General features: G+C 37.5%; 1 protein-coding gene across 6 annotated transcripts; it reads left to right on the top strand.

Annotated features, from left to right (window-relative positions):
* Positions 1-976: 976 nt before the first annotated feature.
* On the top strand, positions 977-12,551 carry Dsel (dermatan sulfate epimerase like). 6 transcript variants are annotated; one of them, XR_004121443.1, is made up of 5 exons: positions 1,323-1,789; positions 2,256-2,390; positions 8,699-8,810; positions 9,725-9,781; positions 10,059-12,551. XR_004121443.1 is itself a non-coding variant. In XM_031380009.1 (2 exons), the coding sequence occupies exon 2, from the start codon at positions 3,112-3,114 to the stop codon at positions 6,733-6,735; it is 3,624 nt and encodes a 1,207-aa protein (XP_031235869.1). In that variant the 5' UTR covers positions 977-1,484; positions 2,256-3,111; the 3' UTR covers positions 6,736-7,224. The 6 variants fall into 6 exon arrangements, 3 of the variants coding, with proteins under 3 accessions (XP_031235869.1, XP_031235860.1, XP_031235853.1); XR_004121446.1 differs by lacking the exon at positions 9,725-9,781; XR_004121442.1 differs by having other exon boundaries at positions 8,699-12,551.
* The last annotated feature ends 12,994 nt before the right edge of the window (positions 12,552-25,545 follow it).

Below are 25,545 nucleotides of genomic sequence, written 5' to 3'. Positions count from 1 at the left end.
TTATCTTCTTACCGATGTCATTCAAACAATTGACCCAAGAAAACAGCTGTGCATTTAAACAAATAATAGGGGCTAGAAGAAAGTTGAAGTTTAGCTAATCCCCAACTAGGGATCGAGTTTAAATCAGTGAACCGTGACAGCTCCTTGTATTATTACCTCCAAGTTATTGACCAGACTGTAGATTGGTCTGTGTCCAAGTGTAACCTAAGACTGTGGAAAGTGCTCTGAGCGAGTGCAGAAGGAACAATGTCTCAGCCCATTGTGCAACTGAAGTTCCAGGCTTCACATTTCTCATGCGTATGTGGCGCAGGTGTGAAAGGAACCACCGTGAACAGTTTTTTACTGACTGCTCGTCCCATATTTGCTTCAGTCCCGTAGAAACTTTCAGTCGGTAGAGATGACTAGTCCTTTTGGCCATCGAAGTGGCAACCAAGTCTATTAATCTAGATATTTTTGGTTTGTTTGTCTCTGGTAGCCATGCCAGCAGGTGTGCGTCACGGGATTTCAAAGAAGTGCTTATACAGTCCTTTCCCAGCTCCTCAGGGAAACTGAATATTCCCCTGCCACAGTCATTACCCATCCCATCCCCCAAGAGTTTCTCTCATCATTTGTCATTACAACTCCTTCCTGCCCCACTTCGACGTTTTAACAGATCTTCTCCCAATAACCAACAAGTTAGGACAGCAGCCTGGACCGATGCAAAGACAAAGGGACTTCCAAACTTCCCCGAGATCCAGTTGCCAAGCTGACCCTGCTCACACGGTTTCATTGAACCCCCGCCGCACAGGGTTAAGGCCTGGCCCCGCCCACTGACAGAACGCGGGCGGCTCAGCCCTTCCCGGGGGCCCCCATCCTTTCTGCGGGGCGCTCAGCCCAGGCCCACCCGGCGTTCTGCTACCCTAAGACCCCGCCTCCGCCCCGCCCCCGGCCACGCCTCCCCGGAGCAGACCCCGCCCCGCCCTCCCCTACGCGTCGCCTCTTTCTGCCCTCGGTGGGCCAGCCAGGCAGCTCCTGCTAGCTCGGCGGAGCGTCGGGGTAGGCGGCCTCGGGCCCGTGGATCACCGTCGCTCTGCTGGAGACAGCGCCTGGAGATCACGCCCGCCGCCCGCGGGGCGCCTCCCTGCCAGCCGAGCCGCCCCGGCCAGCGCCTGGCTTTCCTCCAGGGCGGGTGTGTCTGGGTCTCTGTTCCCGAGATCCGGCCCTGATGAGACTCGGCACCCAGAGGGGCCGCGGAGACTGTGTCGCGGAGGAGACCACGCGATCTAGACAAGCTCTCCCTCCGATCCCTGACTCCCACCGCCCGAGCTGAGCAGACCGAGCCCGGCCGCTGCCTGCGCAGTCCCTGGCCTCAGAAGGGCGGAGGCGTGCGGAGCTCTTGGCTTACGTAGGCCCGCCTCCAAGAAATCCTCCACTGTTTGAACTGCCATCCTTCTCCTGGGATGGGGCCCAGCTCTGATTGAAGATCCTGTTGCTGGCGGCTTGAGGTAAGCCGACTTGGCCATCTAGAGGAGGTCTCTCTAGTCTCCACGTTGCAGCCCCAGGTCAGGCCGTGGGGACTGGAGCCGAAGGACGATGCGTTCCGAAAAAAGGAATTAAGATATGCAACAGGGGGGTCAAGTCAGGAGCTGCTGGAAGTGTTTGGTGTCCTGCAGAAAGGAGACTTGTCTAAGATTGAAACTTGGTGAGTTTCTTCCACATCCAAGATGTGGCCAAGGAGAGGCCTGTTCCTTAAACCTAGGTCTGAACGCCCTCTGGCGGCTCGTGGGGACGAGGTTGGAGACAGCCACAGGTGAGCCACTGAGTCTGAGAGTCCCTTGTCTGTCTTCTTTTCCGACTGTCGTTTGTGATTTGTCCAAAGAAAAGTGACTTGTCATGGGAAGCTACTTTTTCGTTCCTTAAAAGCTAAACTTTGGGCCATAATTTAAAAGGGTCATTTTGACTTTTAACCTTTCAGAACCAAAGTAGCAAGCACATTGTATTCACCTGCATGGTGATTATTTGTGAACAGAAACATGTTTAAATGACTGAAACAAACACAGTGAAATATGACATATATCATGTGTTGTTTCTTCTCTGCTAATATGAACTAGCATCCAAATGTGTATGCAAATTAAGGGAAAAAAAACACTAGAAAAAAGTTAGACTGGACATATGTTACTGTGATTCTCACATTTCTGTCAAATTACTAAACTACATAAATCATTTTATCTCCACTTCCAGTCTTAGAAATTTGCTTTGTCTTGTTTTTCTCCCAGAGAGGAGTGACACGAAAAAAGAACAAAAATCAGACGTCAGTGTTGTGAAAGTGGAATTTTCTTCCCCACTTGGTGGATATGTTCATGATTGGAAGAAGAGCGTCTAGACATTGAAGAGATTAGATTCTTTTACAGGTACAGATAAACTTGATAAAAGGATATTTGGAAGTGCTTTAAAAAGACGTTTGAAATGAAGGCAGAAATTTCAGTGTCCTTTGTCAACCATGTAGGACTTTGAATACTTGTTCAGAATATTTTCTTTCCCAAAATGGAAGAAGAAACCGTTGAGAAATCATTATGCTTCAGACTCTGAGAAAAACTAATGTAGTCTGCTCACTCTGAGAATGACAGTACTTTATCATCTTCTTTTGGGGAACAGACAGAAACATACCATGTATGTGTGGTAAGTTAATCCCTAAGGATGGCTTCTTGTGCTTCATGCTCAAAATGGCTTCATTTGAATTTTGGAATTTTTTTTATTTTCTTTTTCACATGTTAATTAGGTTTATATGCAGGGAATAAATGTTGGATTCGTTGTCTTTTCTGACAACACCACTGTTTTCTGTGCATTGGAGACATTGGAGACATTAATATTCCTTGATTTTATTTTATTGGAAGCAAACCTGTGCCAGGGACACAGACATACTATATAATTTCTTCGTTATGACAACTGTCCTTGCTTTGAATGAGCTAAATGGTACCTGGATTTCACAGCCTATGAGGTATATATAGTCTGTTTTTGTTTTTGTTTTTGTTTTTTTTTTTGCTACATCTTTAATATATAATTTACAATAACCAGATGGGAAACACTGTGCTTAACACATATGCCTAAGGAAAAGATTTTTCCCCATGGATCATGGCGTTTATGTTTACAGGACATTTACTATTTTTAACATTGATGATGTGTAGTTTTTCTGCTTGTGAAGAATCTGTGAGCAATTATTCTGAATGGGCAGTTTTCACAGACGATATACAATGGTTTAAGTCACAGAAAGGACAAGATTTCAAACCCAACCAAAAACTTCATCCAAATTTATATTTTGATGCTGGAGATATCCAAGCAATGAAACAAAAGTCTCGTACGAGCCATTTGCATATTTTTAGAGCTATCAAAAGTGCAGTGACAATTATGCTGTCCAATCCGTCATACTACCTACCTCCACCCAAGCACGCTGAGTTTGCTGCCAAGTGGAATGAAATATATGGTAATAACCTTCCTCCTTTAGCATTGTATTGCTTATTATGCCCAGAAGATAAGGTTGCCTTTGAATTTGTCATGGAGTACATGGACAGGATGGTTAGCTACAAAGACTGGCTAGTTGAGAGTGCACCAGGGGATGAGGTTCCAGTTGGCCATTCTTTAACAGGCTTTGCCACCGCCTTTGACTTTTTATATAATCTACTTGGTAATCAGCGGAAACAAAAATACCTAGAAAAAATTTGGATTGTTACCGAGGAAATGTATGAATATTCCAAGATTCGCTCATGGGGCAAACAACTTCTTCATAACCACCAAGCTACAAATATGATAGCGTTACTCATAGGGGCCTTGGTTACTGGAGTAGATAAAGGATCTAAAGCAAACCTATGGAAACAAGTTGTTGTTGACGTGATGGAGAAGACTATGTTTCTCTTGAATCACATTGTAGATGGCTCTCTGGATGAAGGTGTGGCCTATGGAAGCTATACCTCAAAATCGGTGACACAGTATGTTTTCTTGGCACAGCGCCACTTTAACATCAACAACTTTGATAATAACTGGCTAAAAATGCATTTTTGGTTTTACTATGCTACGCTTTTGCCAGGCTATCAAAGAACTGTTGGCATAGCAGATTCCAATTATAATTGGTTTTATGGTCCAGAGAGCCAGCTAGTTTTCTTGGATAAGTTCATTTTACAGAACGGAGCAGGAAATTGGTTAGCTCAGCAAATTAGAAAGCATCGACCTAAGGATGGACCGATGGTCCCTTCCACTGCCCAGCGGTGGAGTACACTTCATACTGAGTACATCTGGTATGATCCCACACTCACCCCACAGCCTCCCGTCGACTTTGGCACTGCAAAAATGCACACGTTTCCTAACTGGGGTGTCGTGACTTATGGAGGTGGGCTGCCAAACACCCAGACCAACACCTTTGTGTCTTTTAAATCTGGGAAACTGGGAGGACGAGCTGTGTATGACATAGTTCACTTCCAGCCATATTCCTGGATTGATGGATGGAAAAGCTTTAATCCGGGACATGAACATCCAGATCAAAATTCATTTACTTTTGCGCCTAATGGGCAAGTGTTTGTTTCTGAGGCCCTTTATGGACCGAAGTTGAGTCACCTTAACAATGTCTTGGTGTTTGCCCCATCACCATCGAGCCAGTGTAATCAGCCCTGGGAGGGTCAACTGGGAGAATGTGCCCAGTGGCTCAGGTGGACCGGCGAAGAGGTCGGTGATGCAGCTGGGGAACTGATTGCTGCTGCTCAGCACGGAGACAGGATGTTTGTGAGTGGGGAAGCGGTGTCTGCTTATTCTTCTGCGATGAGACTGAAGAGTGTCTACCGTGCTTTACTTCTTTTAAATTCGCAAACTCTGCTTGTTATCGATCATATTGAAAGGCAAGAAAGTTCCCCAATAAATTCCGTCAGTGCCTTCTTTCATAATTTGGATATTGATTTTAAATACATCCCGTACAGATTTATGAATAGGTATAATGGTGCCATGATGGATGTGTGGGATGCACACTATAAAATGTTTTGGTTTGATCACCATGGCAACAGTCCTGTGGCTAATATACAGGAAGCAGAGCAGGCTGCTGAGTTTAAGAAGCGGTGGACTCAGTTTGTTAATGTTACGTTTCATATGGAATCCGCAATCACAAGAATCGCTTATGTATTTTATGGTCCATATGTCAATGTCTCCAGCTGCAGATTTATTGATAGTTCCAGTTCTGGACTTCAGATTTCTTTACATGTCAACAGTACTGAACATAGTGTTTCTGTTGTTACTGACTATCAAAACCTGAAAAGCAGATTCAGTTACCTGGGATTCGGTGGTTTTGCCAGTGTAGCTAATCAAGGACAAATAACCCGATTTGGTTTGGGGACTCAAGCAATAGCAAACCTTGTAAGACATGATCGAGTTAATTTCCCCTTCGGATTTAAATTTAATATAGCAGTTGGATTCATTTTGTGTATTAGTTTGGTTATTTTAACTTTTCAATGGCGCTTTTACCTTTCTTTTAGAAAGCTAATGCGCTGTGTATTAATACTTGTCATTGCCTTGTGGCTTATTGAGCTTCTGGATGTATGGAGTACTTGCACACAGCCTATCTGTGCCAAATGGACAAGGGCTGAAGCTAAGACAAATGAGAAGGTCATGGTTTCTGACGGGCATCCTGTGGATCTTCCAAATGTTGTTATTACCTCACTCCCGGGTTCAGGAGCGGAAATTCTCAAACAGCTTTTTTTCAATAGTAGTGATTTTCTCTACATCAGAATTCCTACAGCCTACATGGATATCCCTGAAACTGAATTCGAAATTGACTCATTTGTCGATGCCTGTGAATGGACAGTATCAGATATCCACAGTGGGCACTTTCATCTTCTTCGAGGGTGGCTGCAGTCTTTGGTCCAGGATACAAAACTTCACTTGCAAAACATCCATCTACATGAAACCAGTAGGAATAAACTGACTCAATACTTTACAACTAATAAGGACAAAAAACGAAAATTGAAAAGAAGGGAGTCCTTGGCAGATCAAAGAGGTAGAATAAAAGGACCATTTGATAGAGATGCTGAGTACATTAGGGCTTTAAGAAGACACCTTGTTTATTACCCAAGTGCACGTCCCGTGCTCAGCTTAAGTAGTGGTAGCTGGACATTGAAGCTTCATTTTTTTCAGGAAGTTTTAGGAACTTCGTTGCGGGCATTGTACATAGTAAGAGACCCTCGAGCTTGGATCTATTCAATGCTGCATGGTAGTAAACCAAGTCTTTATTCTTTGAAGAATGTACCAGAGCACTTAGCAAAACTGTTTACCATAGAGGAAGGTAAAAGCAAATGTAATTCGAATTCTGGCTATGCGTTCGAGTATGAATCACTGAAGAAAGAATTAGAAATATCCCAGTCAAATGCTGTCTCCTTATTATCTCATTTGTGGGCAGCAAACACTGCAGCAGCCTTGAGAATAAATACAGATTTGCTGCCGACCAGCTACCATCTGGTCAAGTTTGAAGATATTGTTCATTTTCCTCAGAAGACCACTGAAAGGATTTTTGCTTTTCTTGGCATCCCTTTGTCTCCTGCTAGTTTAAACCAAATGCTATTTGCTACTTCCACAAACCTTTTTTATCTTCCATACGAGGGGGAAATATCACCATCTAATACTAATATTTGGAAAACAAACTTGCCTAGAGATGAAATTAAACTAATTGAAAACATTTGCTGGACGCTGATGGATCGTCTAGGGTATCCAAAGTTTGAGGACTAAATGCTGCAGGCCGGCAAAATTTGCACTAATGTGTCCCAGCCTACTTTGTGGACATGAACTAGAAAACTTTGTTTATTCTTGTACATGTATGTATGTATGTATGTGCGTAGAGAGAGTGTGTGTGTCCAGTCTGTTATTTACACAGAGATATTTTCCAAATAGGCTCCATATTTGGCCTAGCAGGATTTATTTTTATGTTACCACTTTCCTTGCCTTTGTTTCTGAATTTTTTTCTGCTAAAATGTTTCTGCTACAGAGGTATATATTCTGGGGGTCTGAAAATATGGGAAAATTTTAATGGACCTTAACTCACCTTCTTTGGAAACTAATTATCTATCTTGGGACCTCAAACACTACAAAAGGCCTTGCAATTGCTGCTGTATCCAGTCATCTCTTGCTTTTAAGATGGACAACAAAACTTTATGTTTTGAAAAGGTCTAACATTTACCTTGCACACAAAAAAAGAGAAATAAAAAAAGAAAAAAATTATTTTATGTTGTATAGTGTTTATTGAAATCACTGGGTGGGGGGGCGGGTGATAAAAGTTCCTATAAGAAACTGGAAAATATAGATGAAAACAGAATTGACTTTTTTTGTTTCTTCCTTTCTTTTTTTCGTCCTTAAGAAATAAGACTGAACAGATACTGAAAGTTGGTGGATTATTTTGGGTACGATTGATTTGGCTCTCTGAAGCTACAGCTGTCCACCATCACACGACCCTCACCCTAGCTAGCCATTTTGTCTTTGTCAACAAGGAAGTCAGTAATTATTACCTACAAAACTACCCATCAGCTCCCTTCCCCCAATGATTTACTTTGTGTTAAATACGGACACAGATTTATAATCACATTTAGTTGTATGGCATTACCACAATATGACTCAAAGCAAAAGCAGACTTTTGTCTGTGCTAGTTGGGTTTTTTTTTTTGGTTGGTGGTGGGGGGGGGTGAGGGAGGATGGGCGGTGGTAGTGACTGGAAACAGAATTAAAAAGCTTTCCTGCTTTGTCCTGTAATCCAGTGAGTGGATTTACAGGCTGCTAGTGCTTGCAAAAGCTAAAGGCAATCGAGAAATGACGTCAGAAGCATCTGCTCTCTTTACCATCTGCATCTCATCATAAATTAGTCAACATAAAACGTGCTTCCTTTTTACTTGGTAGGTTCTGAAATCAGAACTGCTCTGCTATTATAAGCCAATGTAGTAATTACAATGTGGTCACGAAACATTATCAGGCAGCATCAAGATTTCATGGTAATCTATGCAGATTGCAGTCTTCCTGATGTTTCAAACTAAAGTTTCCTCAACCTCTCTAACATTTTGGAGTCTGCCCCACTGACCTACATAAAAGAGGTTTTATCTCTGTAGTTTCCTGTTTTGTCTAAATGTGCCTTCAGAGTGATAAAGCTGAGGATTTGTTACATTCCAGCAGAATCTAACTTAGCTGTCTTTTTTTTTTTCCTTCTATAAAGGCATAAATGAAGATCATGCCATGTCCCCTATATTTATTTGTGTTTATCACACAGGACTCAGAATTTTGCCTTCATGTTAAAACGAATAGAAATTAATATAGATTGAAAACACAAATCTTCATTTTTAGTTTCAAGGAAGATTACTCTATGAAAGTTTGAAAACAAACATTTACAATTGCTAGTAAGATGATAACTCGATTTCCATTATTGGTCGGAGTCTCACTGTTCTCAATTCCCAGAATATGATCTTAAGTCAGATCAAATAGAAAAGTTCTGGGGCGATAGAGCAGTACTTCATACTAAGGTGGTAATTAGAAATGGGTACAGGTATGTGGAGGACGGTGAAAGCCACTTCTGTCTTTCTTTGAAAATTGTGCAGAAATGCATCTATGGGTTATAGGTGATTAGTGGGTTATGTGCAGGAGAAAGGAAAGACGAGATATAGAAAATAAAGTGTGAGTAATTTTTAGTTTTCTTTCATAATGAACATCTGAAGAAGACTTTGCGAATCCCCTCAGAGAAGTATTGTATACAGGAAAGGGATCAATTGAATTTGCCTGCGTTTGCTCCTGCGTGAGCCCTGCTGCCTTACGATTTGACTACTTAAGGTGAGTGGAAATTTTGGCACATTTCAATTCTGAATAGTCTCCAAACTTATTGCCAAATTACAAATAAGGTTATCATTTTTATTGCTTATGAAGAATTTAAAATATCCTATCTGTAAAAGCCGTTTCTTTATCAGTGTCTTCACACTTAAGCCTAATTGGTACAACTACTCATTTAAAATAGTGTTGGAATTTTAAAAAATTGTGCTATCAGGTGGCACAGTGGAGAAACACCGGTAATGAAGTTTTTAAAAATTCACAACCAGCACAGATTTATTCTAGATAATTAGAAAACAACCCATCCTAAAACTAAATTTGTTTTTCTGAAAAGCCTGGATATTAAATTTATGATTATGCTTAAATTTAATTTATTATTTTTATCAGAAGATACAATGACATGTACATATTAAGCTTAGGTTCCACAAAACAACACATTTGGTTTCTTTAGAAAAGCAGAATAATTAACTGTCTCCTATGAATGAAACTATCTTTTTCAAGTTTTAAGAGATGTCAGGACCTGTCAAGTTACCCATTGCAAATATCTTCAAAAACCATCTGCCTTATCACATACAGCATGCCTTGAATATCCCACATTATGTCATTTTACAGTCTCACTGTCTGAACTTTTATTTGATATCATTGATCAGAAGATTTTGTTCATTATGACAAATCATAGCCATTCTTTTTGTATGAAGCCTATCACTTAGTTTTGGGCAATCAAATACTATAATTTTTTAGTCCGTGATCATAACTGAGAGTGATTTCAGTGATTAAGAAAGATGTAAAAGAAAATAACACCCAGATCTAAGGGTGCTTAACATTCTAAAATGTATTTGGACATTGAATATTGAGCCATTTCTTGCTGATATGGGTTGGCTAAATTGTCTAATGTTCCTATGTATTTTACTTCATCTTAGCAAAGAAAAACATTGAAATAATTGGCAAGATCTAAATGACCTAAAGTTTGAACAGAGGTAACAGGTAATTTTGTAGATTCTTAGCATTATAAACCTTGATATTTGTGCTATAAAAGTATGTGGGTTAATGTTTTTAACACAAGTAATGTATGTGTTTAATTTATTTCATTATCAAAGTACACTCATTGAAGTCTGTAAACTTGTCCTCCCTCTTTGGTTTTACACCATTTTCCAGTTGCTTGGGAAAGAAAGCAATGATCATAAACAGAGAACTCCCTGCTTAATAAAGGCAGCTTGGCTATGGTTGGAATAATTTTGCCATACCCCTTTCTAGGTCTTTGGGATATAGCATCAGCAGTTTGTGTGCTAATGAATGAACCCAAGTTGGAGAATGCAGTTATATTTAATATTAGTTCTCATTTCTATAAGTTCACCTATGACAAGATCCTCCAACTTCAGCAACGGGAAAGCCTCCTTCTGCTCTGGTAACATTGTTCGAAGATCTGGCTCTGTGACCTTAAATAATAAGGATATATCTATAATGCTCATGTGGGCTAATATCCCACAACCACCACTACGGTAAGATTTCATTCAGGAATAATGACTAAGAAGGAGCCTCTTGCAAGTTACATGAATCTAATTAATCCATCAAAAACAATCTTGGTGCGTACATTGTAACTTAAGTATTATGTCCTGTCATATAAATAATAAAAAATAGGTTTCATATATTACATACATGTAACTCTATTATATGTGGTAGTTATATATATATCCTTGATATCCATATCAAATGGCTTGCTTAAATTAAACATGCTGATAAGTCTTTTGCTCAAATACTGACACAGGCAGGTTATTCAGTGCTATGGTTTAGATTTCATTCCCTCAAATGAGTGAAGCCATTGGTATTTACGTAACACTCCTACCTAACTAATACTACATGTAACAATGAAATTGGTTCAAACATCTCATATCAAGGGATTTCTCAGGAAAAATACTGAGAGATGTAGGAGTTGGGGAGATAACAGTGGAAAGGGTATCTTAATTCATTTTCCTATCCTTTCCATAATACAATCACAACCACAACTGCATCCAGATAACCACAATTCCCAGTGTAATTCTCAATCTAGAGAATGTAATATGGAAACTGCCATATACCTTGCATCCATGGCTAACCATCTATCCAAAATTTCAAAATTCCTACCTTAAAAGAACCGATTATTAATATGAAGTATATTGTCCTTTCAGTATTGTGACTAACAGTCAACTGAATACATGCAAATAAATTTAATATGGAAAAAGTCTTACATTTTGTATTCTTTGTGCACAATGCTAGAAGGGAAAAAAAGAAGAAATGAGAGAATTATGGGAGGAAAGAATTTATGAAGTGACAGGGAAGGAAGAAGGCAGGGAGGAATATGGCAGCATTATTCTTACCATGCTCATATTCTTGTTGAAACTATTTTAAAAGATCCTGGAATATTAGAGTACATAAAACAAGATTAAAAACAAAAGCTTTAATCTAAGTACTTGCTGTTACATTGTAGTTCCTTTCCTATTTAATGCCTAAACTATTACTGTATTCCTAACTATTTTGATGTGTGTCTTAATTCAAGATTGTTAATTGTGATCTTAAATTTCAACTAGTGTCTCAGGATTTTATATTCTCTAGATATGCACCATTCTCCTAAATGTTGTATTTCTCCCTTTTTAATACTTAGGCTTTATACCTTTTATTTCATTGTTTGAGGAGAAAAAAATACTACTTACTATGCCTTAATAATCTTCCCATTTTGGAAAACCAGTTCAGCTTAAAACACTGTGACTTTCCTACTCTATCCAAAAAACTACCATACACGTTCTATTAACTGAATTAAAGTCTGTAATTCTTTTGTAAGAAATGCTTCTCTAAGCGTGGTATAGTAGAAAGGATCCTGTCATCCTTATTTCACTGTATTGAAAGATTACTCTCATATTTTATGTATGTTTTTCTTAGTCATATGTTACCTCATTGCTCCATTTTGATTGAAGAAATAGATTTTGTTGTAAAACTGTTGAAGTTGTATTACTTAGTTGAACTATTTTGATTTTATACTTTGACGTGCTACATCACAAAACTTGCATGGATCATTTATTTATATTTAAGAAAAAATGAATTCAACCAAAAACTATGAAATTGCATTTTTAAGGGTTTTCATTAAAATATATAAAATGTATAGATAATACATTTTCGCATAAGAAAGGTATTTTTGCTCTTAAATTTTAGTCATAAACTTGAGTATCCTGCCAAATTTATTGGTATCTAGAATGCAACAGAGATTTGCAACAAATAATTGGCTTAAATGTATTACCAAAACAAACTGGAATGTACACACATTTGCAGTTATTTCTTTTGCTTTTCAAAACAAATGTATGACAGTTTAAAATGTCTCACTGTTGAATACCATAGAAACAAATTATTGTGTACACATTACAAACTTCATCAAACTTCATTAAATTAGAGATGTAAGATTTTTTTCTACATTACTGGCAGAGGAAATTTTCACAAGCTTTGTTTTATTATTTATTTTGTCCTCTTTAATTTGAAGAGGGAAATTTTCATTAAATGTCTTTCACACAATTTGCTTAAATAAGTAATCTGGTCAAAGTGTTCCAGCTCTAAGTTCCTTAAAAGCAATGGGAATGTAATTTAAAGTATGAAAGTTAATAGAAAAATTATCCTCTTTGTAATCACCAAAAATTCTCTAAAGAAAGTGCCATATATGAATGATGCATATGTTCAAAAAGCCAAACCTATATATTCAAAATAAATTTTTTCCTTGATAAAATATTTAAAGATTTTCAAGTTATATTTAATATATTTTAGAGTTCCACAAACATACACAATCACAATTGCATGGTTAATATGTTTATTTTGAAATATTGCCTTTTATATGCGTTTTTATATACTCATAGGTCAAGTGACAGCTTTTTCAAACTTTCACTTCGATATCTGTCTTTTGACTTCTGAGATTTTCCACGACATTTGGTATTTATTTTTGTGATATGTCAACTACATAACTTTCTGAATTCAAGTACAGTGTATATGTATACAATTATTGCTTTTTTGTTTATATCGTGTCAGAGTACTTTTACAACCTTTTAATGCTCTTCATTTATTTTTAATTTAATTTTCATTTTTTTAGTTATTCACTTTACATCATCCTCGCTGTTGCCCTACCAGTCACCTGCTCCCCCATTTCCTTCTCCTCTGAGGGAGGATGGGGGCGGGGAGGGCTGGTTATCTGCTAGCCCTGGCACTTCAAGTCTCTGCAAGGATAGGAGCTTCCTCTCCCACTGAGGCCAGACAAAGCAGCCCAGCTAGTTGAACATATCCCAGGAACAGGCAGTAGCTTTTGGGATAGCCCTGTTCCAGTTGTTCAGGACCCACATGAAGCCCGATTACACATCAGCTTCATGTGAGCGGGGCAGCCATTGATTTTTGAATGCCTCCTGTATCCTAGATGTGTCTCTTCCTAGAGATGCCCCCCATCTCCTCAGTCCTCTCAGTTGCACATTTCCATTCATCTTCCTGGCCATCTAGCGGTCTTTCCTGTCCTTCCCCACACCTGCTTCCGAATCCACCATTCCCCTCTCCATCCTCCCTCCCCGTTCCTTCTCTCCTTCTGCCTCTTACAACTATTTTACTGCTGCTTCTAAGTGAGATTCAAACTTCCTTTCCTGGACTTTCCTTCTTGTTTAGCTTTTTTTGTTCCCACTTAGAAACCAACAGGGGGAATTAGGAATAGCAGGAGACATGGCAGACAAATTGGCATCGTGTGACTTAGTCAAAAGCTCTCACCTTTCAGGACTACTCCCACGTGTAAAAATTGTTCTATAAGGTGATGCGAAAGGATCGGGAAGAATGAAAAGCCTGAATATGATCAGAATACATTGTAAAAAATTCTCAAAGAATTAAGAGCATTATTTTTTTTAAAAGTATGCCATAGTCCAGATAAATATAAACGCTTTAAACATATTACATAAAATTAAATTAAGGTGACCTACAGTAGTGAAAAACAACTTTTATGAATATAACAAAGAGCAAACCATTTTTTTCTTTCTTCAGAAAGGTGTGTTTCATTGATGACTGTTATTTTACACTTCCTGTATACAAACATCAATGTCTGCTTTGGACACAGAATTTCTATTTAAAGGATGATAGTCCATATGGAAAAATGTTGAAAGTCATTTAAAAAGATACAATAGCATTATTTATACATCAAGCTTTACAAAACTTCTAGGGTTAAAAACATTTTTAGTATGATTTTATAAATTTATTATAAATCATTTTATTTATAAAAAATAAGTACCTGTTATTTTGAATTTTATTAAATGAATGTGATTACATCAACTAGCAATTTAAAGGTAGTCAAACTAGTGTTCATATTCATATCTATATGTGTTATATACATACACTAATGTTTTATGCATAGGCAGTCACATTCACACCCGTTCATATTTTGAGACACAAGTAAAATATCAACAGCAATACTTTTTAAAAATTGAAATTTCACATATTTTGCAGTTTATTTTATTAGGATAAATGTCTATAAGAGATATAGTAAAAGTTTGGAATTCAAAGCATCCATGTGGTACACTCTTAAAAGATTAAATATAAAACTTAGAAACAGAATGGGTACTAGACAATAATGTTTTAACCTAAAAATTCTTTAAAACAAGGTTTCATGAGATCCTAAACAAAAGTAGAAATTCTTTATTCAAAAAAATGGTACTTTAAAAACATTTCTGATTGAGGAGTGATTCAGTTGATATCAAGAGTTTCCAAAAAATGGAGTGCCCTTTACATCCAGTAAAATATGTCTACTTTTTTTAATTAGACATTTTCATTATTTACATTTCAAATGATATTCCCTTTTTCAGTTTCCCTTCTGAAAAAAAAAACCCTATTCCCTCTTACCTCCCCCTGCTCACCAGCTTTCTGGCCCTGGTATTCCCCTATACTGGGGCATAGAGCCTTCACAGGACCAAGGGCCTCTCCTCCCATTGATGACCTACTGGGCCATCCTCTGCTACATATACAGATGGAGCCATGAGTCCCACCATGTGTACTCTGGTTGGTGGTTTAGTCCCTGGGAGCTCTGAGGGAACTGGTTGGTTCATATTGTTGTTTCTCCTGTGGGACTACAAACTCTTCAGTTCCTTTGGTCCTTTCTCTAGCTCCTTCATTGGAGACCCTGTACTCAGTTCAGTGGTTGGCTATGAGCGTCTACTTCTGTATTAGACAGGCACTGTCAGAGCCTCTCAAGGTACAGCTATATCAGGCTCCTGTCAGCCAGCACTTGCTGGCATCCACAATAGTGTTGCGGTTTGGTGATTGTATATGTGAAGATCCCCAGGTGGGACAGTCTCTGGATTGTCATTCCTTCAGTCTTTGCTTCATATTTTGTCTGTTTGTTCCCCTTTCTAAGGATTGAACTATGCACAGTTTGGTCTTTCTTCATCTTGAGTTTCTTGTGGTTTATGGATTGTATTTTGGGTATTCCAAGCTTCTGGGCTAATATCCACTTATCAGAGAGTGCATACCATGTGTGTTCTTTTGAAATTGGGTTAACTCACTCAAAATGATATCCTCCAGATCCATCTATTTCCCTAAGAATTTCATAAATTCATTATTTTAATAGCTGAGTAGTACTCCCTTATTTAAAGGTACCACATTTTCGGTATCCATTCCTCTGTTGAGGGACATCTGGGTTGTTTCCAGGTTCTGGCTATTATTTAAAAGGCTGCTATGAACATAGTAGAACATGTGTCCTTATTACATGTTGGAGCATCTTCTGGGTATATGCCCAGGAGTGGTATTGCTGGGTCCTCTAGTAGTACTATGTCCAATTTCCTGAGGAGCCACCAAACTGATTTCCAGAGTGGTTGTACCAGCTGGAAATCCCAACCATCAATGAAGGAGTGTTCCTCTTTTTCCACATTCTTGCCAGCATCTAGTGTCACCTGAGTTTTTGAACTTAGCTATTCTGACTGTTGGGAGATGGACTCTCAAGGTTGTTTTGATTTGCATTTCTCTGATGACTAAGGATGTTCAACATTTCTTTAGGGGCTTCTCAGCTATTCTGGATTCCTCAGTTGAGAATTTTTTGTTTATTTCTGTAGCCCATTTGTTATAGGATTACTTGGTTCTCTGGAATCTAACTTCTTGAGTTCTTTGTATATATTGGATATTAGCCCTCTATCGGATATAGGATTGGTAACTTTTCCCAATCTGTTGGTTGCTGTTTTGTCCTATTGATAGTGGCCTTTGCCTTACAGAAGCTTTGCAATTTTATTAGGTCCCATTTGTCAATTCTTGATCTTAAAGCATAAGCTATTGGTGTTCTGTTCAGGAAATTCTCCCCTGTGCCCATGTGCTTGAAGCTCTTTCCTACTCTCTTTCTATTAGTTTCAGGATGATATTTGATTAGTTTCAGGGTATCTGGTTTTATGGGGAGGTCCAGATCCACTTGAACTTGAGCTTTGTATAAGGAGATAGGAATGGATCGATTTGCATTCTTCTACATGCTAACCGCCAGTTGAGCCACCACTATTTGTTGAAAATGCTGCCTTTTTTCCACTGCATGGTTTTAGCTTCTTTGTCAAAGATCGAAGGTGTGTGGTTTCACTTCTGGGTCTTCAGTTCTATTCCATTGATCCATCTGCCTGTCACTCTACCAATACCATGCAGTTTTTTCACAAATGCTCTGTAATACAGCTTAAGGTCAGGGATGGTGATTCCACCAGAAGTTCCTTTATTGTTGAGAATAGTTTTTGCTATCCTAGGTTTTTGTTATTACAGAAGAATCTGCAGATTGCTCTTTCCAACCCTGTGAAGAATTGAGTTGGAATTTTGATGCGGATTACAATGAATCTGTAGATTGCTTTTGGCAAGATGGCCATTTTTACTATATTAATCCTGCCAATCCTTGAGGATGGCAGATCTTTCCATCTTCTGAGATCTTTGATTTCTTTCTTCAGAGACTTGAAATTCTTTTCATACAGATCTTTTACTTGCTTAGTTAGAGTTACAGCGAGGTATTTTATATTATTCGTGACTATTGTGAAGGGTGCTGTTTCCCTAAGTTGTTTTTCAAGTTGTTTATCCTTTGTGTACAGGAAGGCCATTGACTTGCTTGTGTTAATTTGATATCCAGCTACTTTGCTGAAGTTGTTTATCAGGTTGAGAATTTCTCTGGTGGGTTTTTTTAGGGTCACTTAAATATATTCTCATATCATCTGCACATAGTAATAATTTGCCTTCTTCCTTTCGAATTTGTATCCCTTTGGTCTCCCTTTGTTGTCTAATTGCTCTGGCTAGGACTTCAAGTACAATATTGAATAGGTAGGGAGAGAGTGGGCAGCCTTGTCTAGTCCCTGATTTTACTGGGATTGCTTCAAGTTTCTCTCCATTTAGTTTAATGTTGGCTACTAGATTGCTGTATATTGCTTTTACTATGTTTAGGTATGGGCCTTGAATTCCTGATCTTTCCAAGACTTTTATCATGAAGGGATGTTGGATTTTGTCAAATGCTTTCTCAGCATCTAATGAGATGATCATGTGATTTTTATTCTTTAGGTTTGTTTATATAGTGGATTATGTTGATGGATTTCCGTATATTGAACCATTCCTTCATCCCTGGGATGAAGCCTACTTGATCATGATGGATGATTGTTTTGATGTCTTCTTGGATTTGGTTTACAAGAATTTTATTGAGTATTATTGCATCGATATCCATAAGGGAAATTTGTCTAAAATTTTTTTTGTTAGGTCTTTGTGTAGTTTAGGTATCAGAGTAATTGTGGCTTCATAGAATGAATTGGGTAGAGTACTTTCTGATTCTATTTTGTGGAATAGTTTGAGGGAGTATTGGTATTAAATCTTTGAAGGTCTGATAAATCTCTGCACTAAACCTATCTGGTCCTGGCCTTTTTATTTTTTTTGGTTGGGAGAATATTAATGACTGTTTCTATTTATTTAGAGGATATTGGATTGGACTGTTTAGATGGTTTATCTGATCTTGATTTAACTTTGGTACCTGGTATCTGTTTAGAATATTGTCCATTTCATCCAGGTTTTCCAGTTTGGTTGAGTATAGGCTTTTGTAGTAGGATCTCATGATATTTTAGATTTCCTCAGTTTCTGTTGTTATGTCTCCCTTTTCATTGTTTATTTTGTTAATTAGGATACTGTCTCAGTGACCTCTAGTTAGTCTAGCTAAGGGTTTATCTATTTGGTTGATTTTCTCAAAGAACCAACTCCTAGTTTGGTTGATTCTTTGTATACTTCTTTTGTTTCCATTTGGTTGATTTCAGCCCTGAGTTTGATTATTTCGTGCTGTGTACTTCTCTTGGGTGAATTTTCTTCTTTTTGTTGTAGAGCTTAGAGATTGCTATCAAACTGCTAGTGTATACTCTCTCCAATTTCTTTTTGGAGACACTCAGAGCTGTGTGTCTTCCTTTTATGACTGCTTTTATTGTGTCTCATAATTGGGTATGTTGTGGGTTCATTTTCATTAAACTCTTAAAAAGTCTTTAATTTCTTTCTTTCTTCCTTGACCTAGTTATCATTGAGTAGAGTGTTGTTCAGCTTCCATATGTATGCGAGGTTTCTGTTGTTATTGAGGACTAGCCTTAGTCCATGGTGGCTTGATAGGATGCAAGCAATTATTCAGTCTTCTTGTATGTTGTTTTCCAGCCTTTATTCTGAGGTAGTGTCTGTCTTTGTCACCAAGGTGTGTTTCCTGTATGCAGCAAAATGTTTGGTACTGTTTATGTAACCAGTCTGTTAGTCTATGTCTTTTTATTGGGGAATTGATTGCATTGATATCTATAGATACTAAGAAAAAGTAATTGTTACTTCTTGTTACTTTGGTTGTTAGAGTTAGAATTCTGTGCATGTGGCTGTCTTCTTTTAGTTTTGTTGAAAAATTACTTTTGTTGAAAATATTTACTGCCTCTTTAAGTTGGAAATCTTCACTCTCTTTTCTATACCTATTATCCTTAATTTGGTCTTCTCACTGTGTCCTGGATTTCCTGGATATTTTGGGTTAGGATCTTTTTGCATTTTCTTTGACTGTTGTGTCAATGTTTTCTATGGTATCTTCTGCACCTGAGATTCTCTCTTCTATCTCTTGTATTTTGTTGGAGATGCTTGCATCTATGGCTCTTGACTTCTTTCCTAGGTTTTCTGTCTCCAGAGTTGTCTCTCTTAGTGATTTCATAATTGTTTCTACTTCCATTTTTAGATCTTGGATGGTTTTCTTCAATTCCTTCACCTGTTTGGTTATGTTTTCCTGTAATTCTTTAAGGGATTTTTGTATTTCCTCTTTAAGGGCTTGTACCTCTTTACCTGTGTTCTTCTGTATTTCATTAAGGGAGTTGTTTGTGTCCTTCTTAAATTCCTCTATCAGCATCATGAGATATGATTTTAGATCTGGATCCTGCTTTTCTAGTGTGTTGGGCTATCCAGGACTGGTTGTGGTGGGAGTAGTGGGTTCTGATGATGCCAAATAGTCTTGGTTTCTGTTGGTAAAATTCTTACATTGGTTTTTCACCATCTGGTAATCTCTGTTGTTAGATGTTCTTGCTGTCTCTGGCTGGAGCTTATTCCTCCTTTGGGTCTGTAATCGTGTGTCAGCACTCCTGGGAGATCAGCTCTCTCCTGGTACACAGCAGTCTCTCCTGTCCACAGAGGGCTGTGGATCAGCCATCCCTCCTGGATGCAGATGGGTGCAGAAAGGACCTGGTCCCAGATGTTCTGCTGCTTCTGCATCCTGTGCCTCCTGCTTAGTCATGCCTTAGAAAGTCACTGAAGAGAAAATGGCATCTCACTTGAGTCCTGGGGTCAGAACACTCCCTGAAGACAAGCTCTCTGCTCTTCTGACTGGTCCCGACTTAGAAAACTATTTTTTTTTTAATTTAAGATATATCTCAGATGAAATGGGATGAAGCTTAAATAGAGGTCTATTTATAAAATAGTTCTATAATTTATAGAATTTTATTTAAATTATGGAAATTATTTTTATTCTACTCAATTTTAGTATTAAGCAGTTTCTCTTTCTTTGCCCCTTTCTTTAAATTATCAAATGGTAATTCTGTTTCAACTAAAATATTAGTAAGGATGTTGATTTAGCATGGCCAAGGGAGAACACGCCACAGCTTTGCCAAGCAAAAAGCTAAAAGTAAACACTTAGCCACAAACTTTGGAAACACTGGTCTTTAAGGATTGTGAATAGAAAATGGTAGTACAAGTATCTAATTGACCCTTTTGACGTTGCCACTTAATCCCCTAATTAATATTCTGTTCTTTTGGTAGGGGATGCTTGATAAACCATCCTGTGGCCACTGAGTGCTGATTTATGAATGGGTATAACTAAGGCTTTTACTGGTCAGCTATAGAAATGGATTGCATTTTTTCTCTAGAGTGATCTTCAGGTGCCATGCCATAGATTTCTTAAATTTTGACATGTAAGGTTTTCATGATTTGATTTGATTTTTATTACTTTGTACTTTAAAGTTACAATTATAGTTTTCAAATATAACACTTTATTATTTTGATAAACTTTCAATAAAAAAATTCTTATTTCCATACCTAGAGTATTTTTGGAATTCAACTTTATGGTCTGTATATACTCAGTGGTCAGAAAGTACCCCCCTTTATGGCAAAACATGTAGTATGTGGGTATATTGTACCCTAAATTTTAGTTCACATTGGGTTCTTTTACAGAGGTCATGTTTGTCCTCATGCCTAGGACACTTTTTTAAGTTGTATATATTGTTAAAAACACAAACATATTTACCCACATATATTTGTTTTCTAATTATGTTGTTAAAAAATTCTCTCCAATGATCTTGCCTATGCTTCCTTATATCTTCATAAATTTTTGCTTTGTATATTTATATTTTTGTTAATAAATTAACTTTTACTTTTCATTCCTATAGGCTAAAGCTAGGCATGGAATGGCAAGGTTCAATGTTTATTTGATCACTGTGGCTTTAACATCTAGTTTAATTAATTTTGACCTATAACTACACATCCTCAGAGAAAATTCTTATTAAATGTCACCGTAAATAATAAATGTTTTGCTTTAGCAATTAAAGTAATGTGATGAATGCCTGTCTCTTTTCCTGTGGAAGAACCTGGAAAATTCATAAACAACAAATAAAATATTTTTTCTCTGCTTCTAAAGGTACAGAAGGCAGTTACATTCATCTCTCTTACTCAGCCTCTTTACCACGTTACACAACACTGGATTGTACTTGAGAAGGAAGCAGAACCACACCAACATTCCTTTTCTATCCTCACTTTGAATATTTCCTTTTAAGTTTCAGAGGTCAACAAGAATTTTATTGTAATGTTACTAGGTCTAGTTTTTAATACTTTCTCAAGAATTTTCTTCTTCAGAACACTCCCTTCTAAATCCTGTCGTTTTAGTGACAAACTAATGTTCCATTACAGTATAGAACAATTTACCCCCGAAATTGTGAAGCATGAATGAGACATTATATGCTAAAGTGTGGGTTACCACAATGCAATCACATTGAAAGTTCTACCTTTATAGATGGTGGTTCCCCCATAGTTGTACAGATAGAGTCACTTCTAGTACTTCCCACTCTATGCACTTTAGATATTCTGTGAGATCCTAGAGCCACATGTAATTAGAGCAGAATTGCATACAACTAATTTTATGGCATAGATAGAACCAAGGTTACAGATACCCAGACCATAGTCCTGGAACTCTCCTTACTTCTTCCTATAAATGTCAACAATATAGGCCCAATTGTGATCTTTGGGAAGAAAATTAGCTGATCTTATGAAAGGGGGGTTGTTCTGCACAGAGGATGGTGCTGTTCAAGACCTGTGTGTGTGTGTGTGTGTGTGTGTGTGTGTGTGTGTGTGTGTGCTGTGTGTGTGTGTAGGTAAGCAGGTATGTGCATGTGCAGATATGTGTACATAATAAGCATGCACATGGAAATAAGAGTTCAGCCTTAGGTGTCATTATTACTCAGAAACCACCTTTCATATTTTTGAGACCCACTATTTCACTTAACAATTGAAGCTAACCTTTTTGGCTAAATTGGCTGGCAAGTATGCCTTATGAAATTCTCATAAGTTCACCCCAACACACACTTCACCCTGGCTAGGGGTTTGGTTTTGTTTTTTGATTAACATGTGTTTAATGACATAAATGAGAGACATAATGTCTGGAAATTGCTCCAATGATTACTGTTAAAAAAGGCATATTATAACCAAGTGGTTTTGCATGTATTTTTTAACAATATCTTTTACTACAAATCTTAGTATAAAATCTAGATGCTTTGTGTACATCAGATCTTAAAGTGATGGCCATGTATTATGAATTGTATGGTTGGAAATCTACCATGTGTACTTTTAAACTTGGAAAGAAAAAAATGAGATTTCTGTCAGAATTTATTCATACTAGCCAGAAAATAGATTAAAAATGTTTCTTCCTCATTACTTTTCAATTTTTTTTTGAAATGTCCGGGTTGTCTTGCAAGCAGTACCGTGCTGATATTATTCATCATCACCTTTACTTTTGACTGCATTCCTCTTATCCTTGGGGAACTTTGACATAAAACTCAGATCCCAGGACACAGCTCTTCCCAAGTCTTTTCCAAAACTTACAGATAAATGATAAAAAACTCTCAAGACACTTGGAACATTTGTGATATGCTAATGAACTGTTCACACCCTTTATAGAACATTAGACATTGAATCTCATTCCTTCAAAGAGATTATTTTTAAACAAGCAGCCTTAAATTATATATGCTTTCAATATCAAAGGTAGAACAACAATATTAACCAACCAAACCCCACCCCCAGAGCTCCCAGGGACTAAACTACCAACCAAAGAATACACATGGAGAGACCCATGGTTCCAGCTGCATATGTAGCAGAGGATGGCCTTATCTGCCATCAATAGGAGGGAAGGCTTTTGGTCCTGTCAAGGCTTAATGCCCCAGCATAGGGCAATGCTAGGGCAGTGAGGTGTGGGAGTACGTGGATGCATGGGGAGCAACTTTATTGAAGCAGGGAAGGTGGTATAGGGGGTTTGTGGAGAGGAAACTGAGAAGGGGGGTAACATTTGAAATGTAAATACATAAAATAATAAAATAACACCCTACAAGCTTAAACCTAAAGATGTGTATTTTCATTATGAAACAGATTAACATTCAGTGTGAAATTTAAATGAGGAAAAATATTTATACATATTCTTTTGATTATTGCTTATAGTCACTGCAATGTTATGGTCATAATACATTGTGAGCCTGATTTATTTTGGAAATAATTATATGAGAGATATCAAAGTAAATTTTTCAGCTAATGGCAAAACATTAGAATTATTTTCTCTGTGTGTGTGTGTGTGTGTGTGTGTGTGTGTGTGTGTGTTTGTGTGTGTGTGTGTGTGTGTCTGTGTGTGTGTGTAAATATGGGCATGCAGATGCAAGTATCCCTGGAAGATATATCTGGGAGACCCTTGGAACTGAAGTTGCAGGTGACTTTGTGCTACCATGTAGATACTGAAAACTAACCTCTAAATAGTTTGCAAAAGTACTTCAAGCTATTAACTGCTGATCCATGTCTTCTACCCTGAAATTATTCTTGATGGGATAAAATTGGAGAGTGGGAGGGGTGGATTAAAGGTTAGTCAAAGTTATTTAGAAATATTGAGCAAAGAGTAAACCTCTTTAGGTTGGAAGTTTCTAATTATTCTGTTAAACCTAGACATAGTGAAGTCCTTTAATCATGATTCAAAATTTACGTCCTTGAATTTCACTTCTGATTTGGGACAACTAAGTACCGAATAAATGTCTTAAAGATACCAGCTAGTTTAAACTCTTAAAAATTACTAGATCAAGTAAATGCTAGAAGACACTATAGAGTAAAAAATATTAGTAAAACTAGACTTTCAGTCTCATGAGGGAAGAACATGGCTGACTTTTAAGATTGGCAAAAGCTAGGTGGAAGGTAGGTCACAGCCTACTTCTGTTCATCATACTTAGGGGAAGGCATGACACAGCTTTGGGATGGTGGTAATGCATTTGAAAGCCAGCCTTGCACACACAGGGCAACAAATATGACTTTCAGAATGCTTACTGGATAAGGAAGAGGGAAGGAACAGGGAAGTGCCAAAGACTGTGCAACAGATGCTATTTGCATGAGCTTCCAGCTGTCTAGATGACCTTACTTCACCATGCTAAATCATGGACTTTTATAAGTTCATCCAAAGGTAAAAGAACAAACAGTTTTGACATGATATACAGATGAAATATTTTATTTAGGGCTGAAATTTGAGAAGTTATTTTAAGGAAATATTTGATTACATAAAGTAAAATATTAATAATTTTCATTACATAGTAAAATATACCAAAATATAGTAACAAAAGTGGAGGAACATGTACTACTTGTGTCTTAATATTAGTAATTCATGACATGAGAAAAAAATAAGTCACATGGAGCTCAAACAATAAATCCATTTTAGAAAGACTACTAGTACGCTCTGTCTAGTTATAGTGAACTTAAGGAATGTAGCAGGTTTATCTCCCCTACAACAAATGTTGACATATAAAGCACTAAAATTAAATTAAGTTCGTAAATTAAAAACAACAGTAAAATTTTTCTAACAAAAGTATATAGAGAATGAGATTTATAGTGAATCTGCATATTTATAAGAAAATACAACTCAGTATATACTGAAATGTAGAAAACAATCTACCAATCTTAGATATGTGCTAACTTTTAATCCACAGTCCAAATTCTATGCATTTATGTGGAACGTATGTCTTATTCAGTACAAAAGTACACATATGCATATACATGTACACATATTTATACATATATATACACATACATACACATACAAATATTTTCTCAAATATGTAGTAAATATGATAGGAATTATATTGTTTTTGTAGTATAGGGCCTTGTTCATAATAGGCAAATTCTCTGTCACCTGTGCTACATTATTTTATTTAAATATAAAAGCAAACAAGCAAAGGTTTGACAATAAATTTTAGTATAGACATAAATAGAAAAACTTGTAGATGTGACACTCTGTTCTTCTAATAGGATGAGGGGTTCAGGTTTTCTGTTGTGGTGGTTATGTTTTGTTTGTTTTAGTTGTGTGATAGTACAGTAATAACTAAGACAGTTGATTGTTCTGTTTTGTTTAAGACTTTATTTTAAAATCTCTCATATTTCTTTTAGTTTTCATATGGCTGCTCTGTATACACTGTGTGGATTTTGATCTGTGGTCAGCAGTATGTTTCTGCTTTCTAGTTGTTTTGTTTGTGTACCTGTGCACGCGCATGCGTGTGTGTGTGTGTGTGTGTGTGTGTGTGTGTGTATTGAGGGTGGGGATAATGTTGGGGCATTCCTACCCCTACTCTCCCATACTATGAGAGGTTGGGGGACTATCCATAGAAATTGAAGGATGAAACAGGACAGTGTTCTCCTCCAAGCACTGTGTCAAAATCTTCCAGAGACTAAACTTACGGTGTGTGTGTGTGTGTGTGTGTGTGTGTGTGTGTGTTTTAACATATTTAGACTCAGGGACCTTGTGAGCTGTGATTTTGCAATAGGAATGAATAGGATGTGATCTCTTCACTGCAGGATTATGGCCTAAACAATGCTCAGGATATTGGTAGAATTCAGGTTGAAGTTGTCTCCTAGTAGGACAGAAAAAAAAATTCACTAAATTCTTTTCACTCTGGCATTCCAAGTGACTTGGTCTATGCATCATTCATTTGAAGAAAAT

The sequence above is a fragment of the Mastomys coucha genome, unplaced genomic scaffold (assembly GCF_008632895.1).
Source record: "Mastomys coucha isolate ucsf_1 unplaced genomic scaffold, UCSF_Mcou_1 pScaffold1, whole genome shotgun sequence".
NCBI classification, from domain to species: Eukaryota; Metazoa; Chordata; class Mammalia; order Rodentia; family Muridae; genus Mastomys; species Mastomys coucha.
This window is presented reverse-complemented; position numbering and strand designations above follow the sequence as displayed.

Excerpts from the sequence above, each read along its gene's own strand:
- Dsel (XM_031380009.1), top strand. The coding sequence starts at position 3,112 with ATGGCGTTTATGTTTACAGGACATTTACTATTTTTAACATTGATGATG.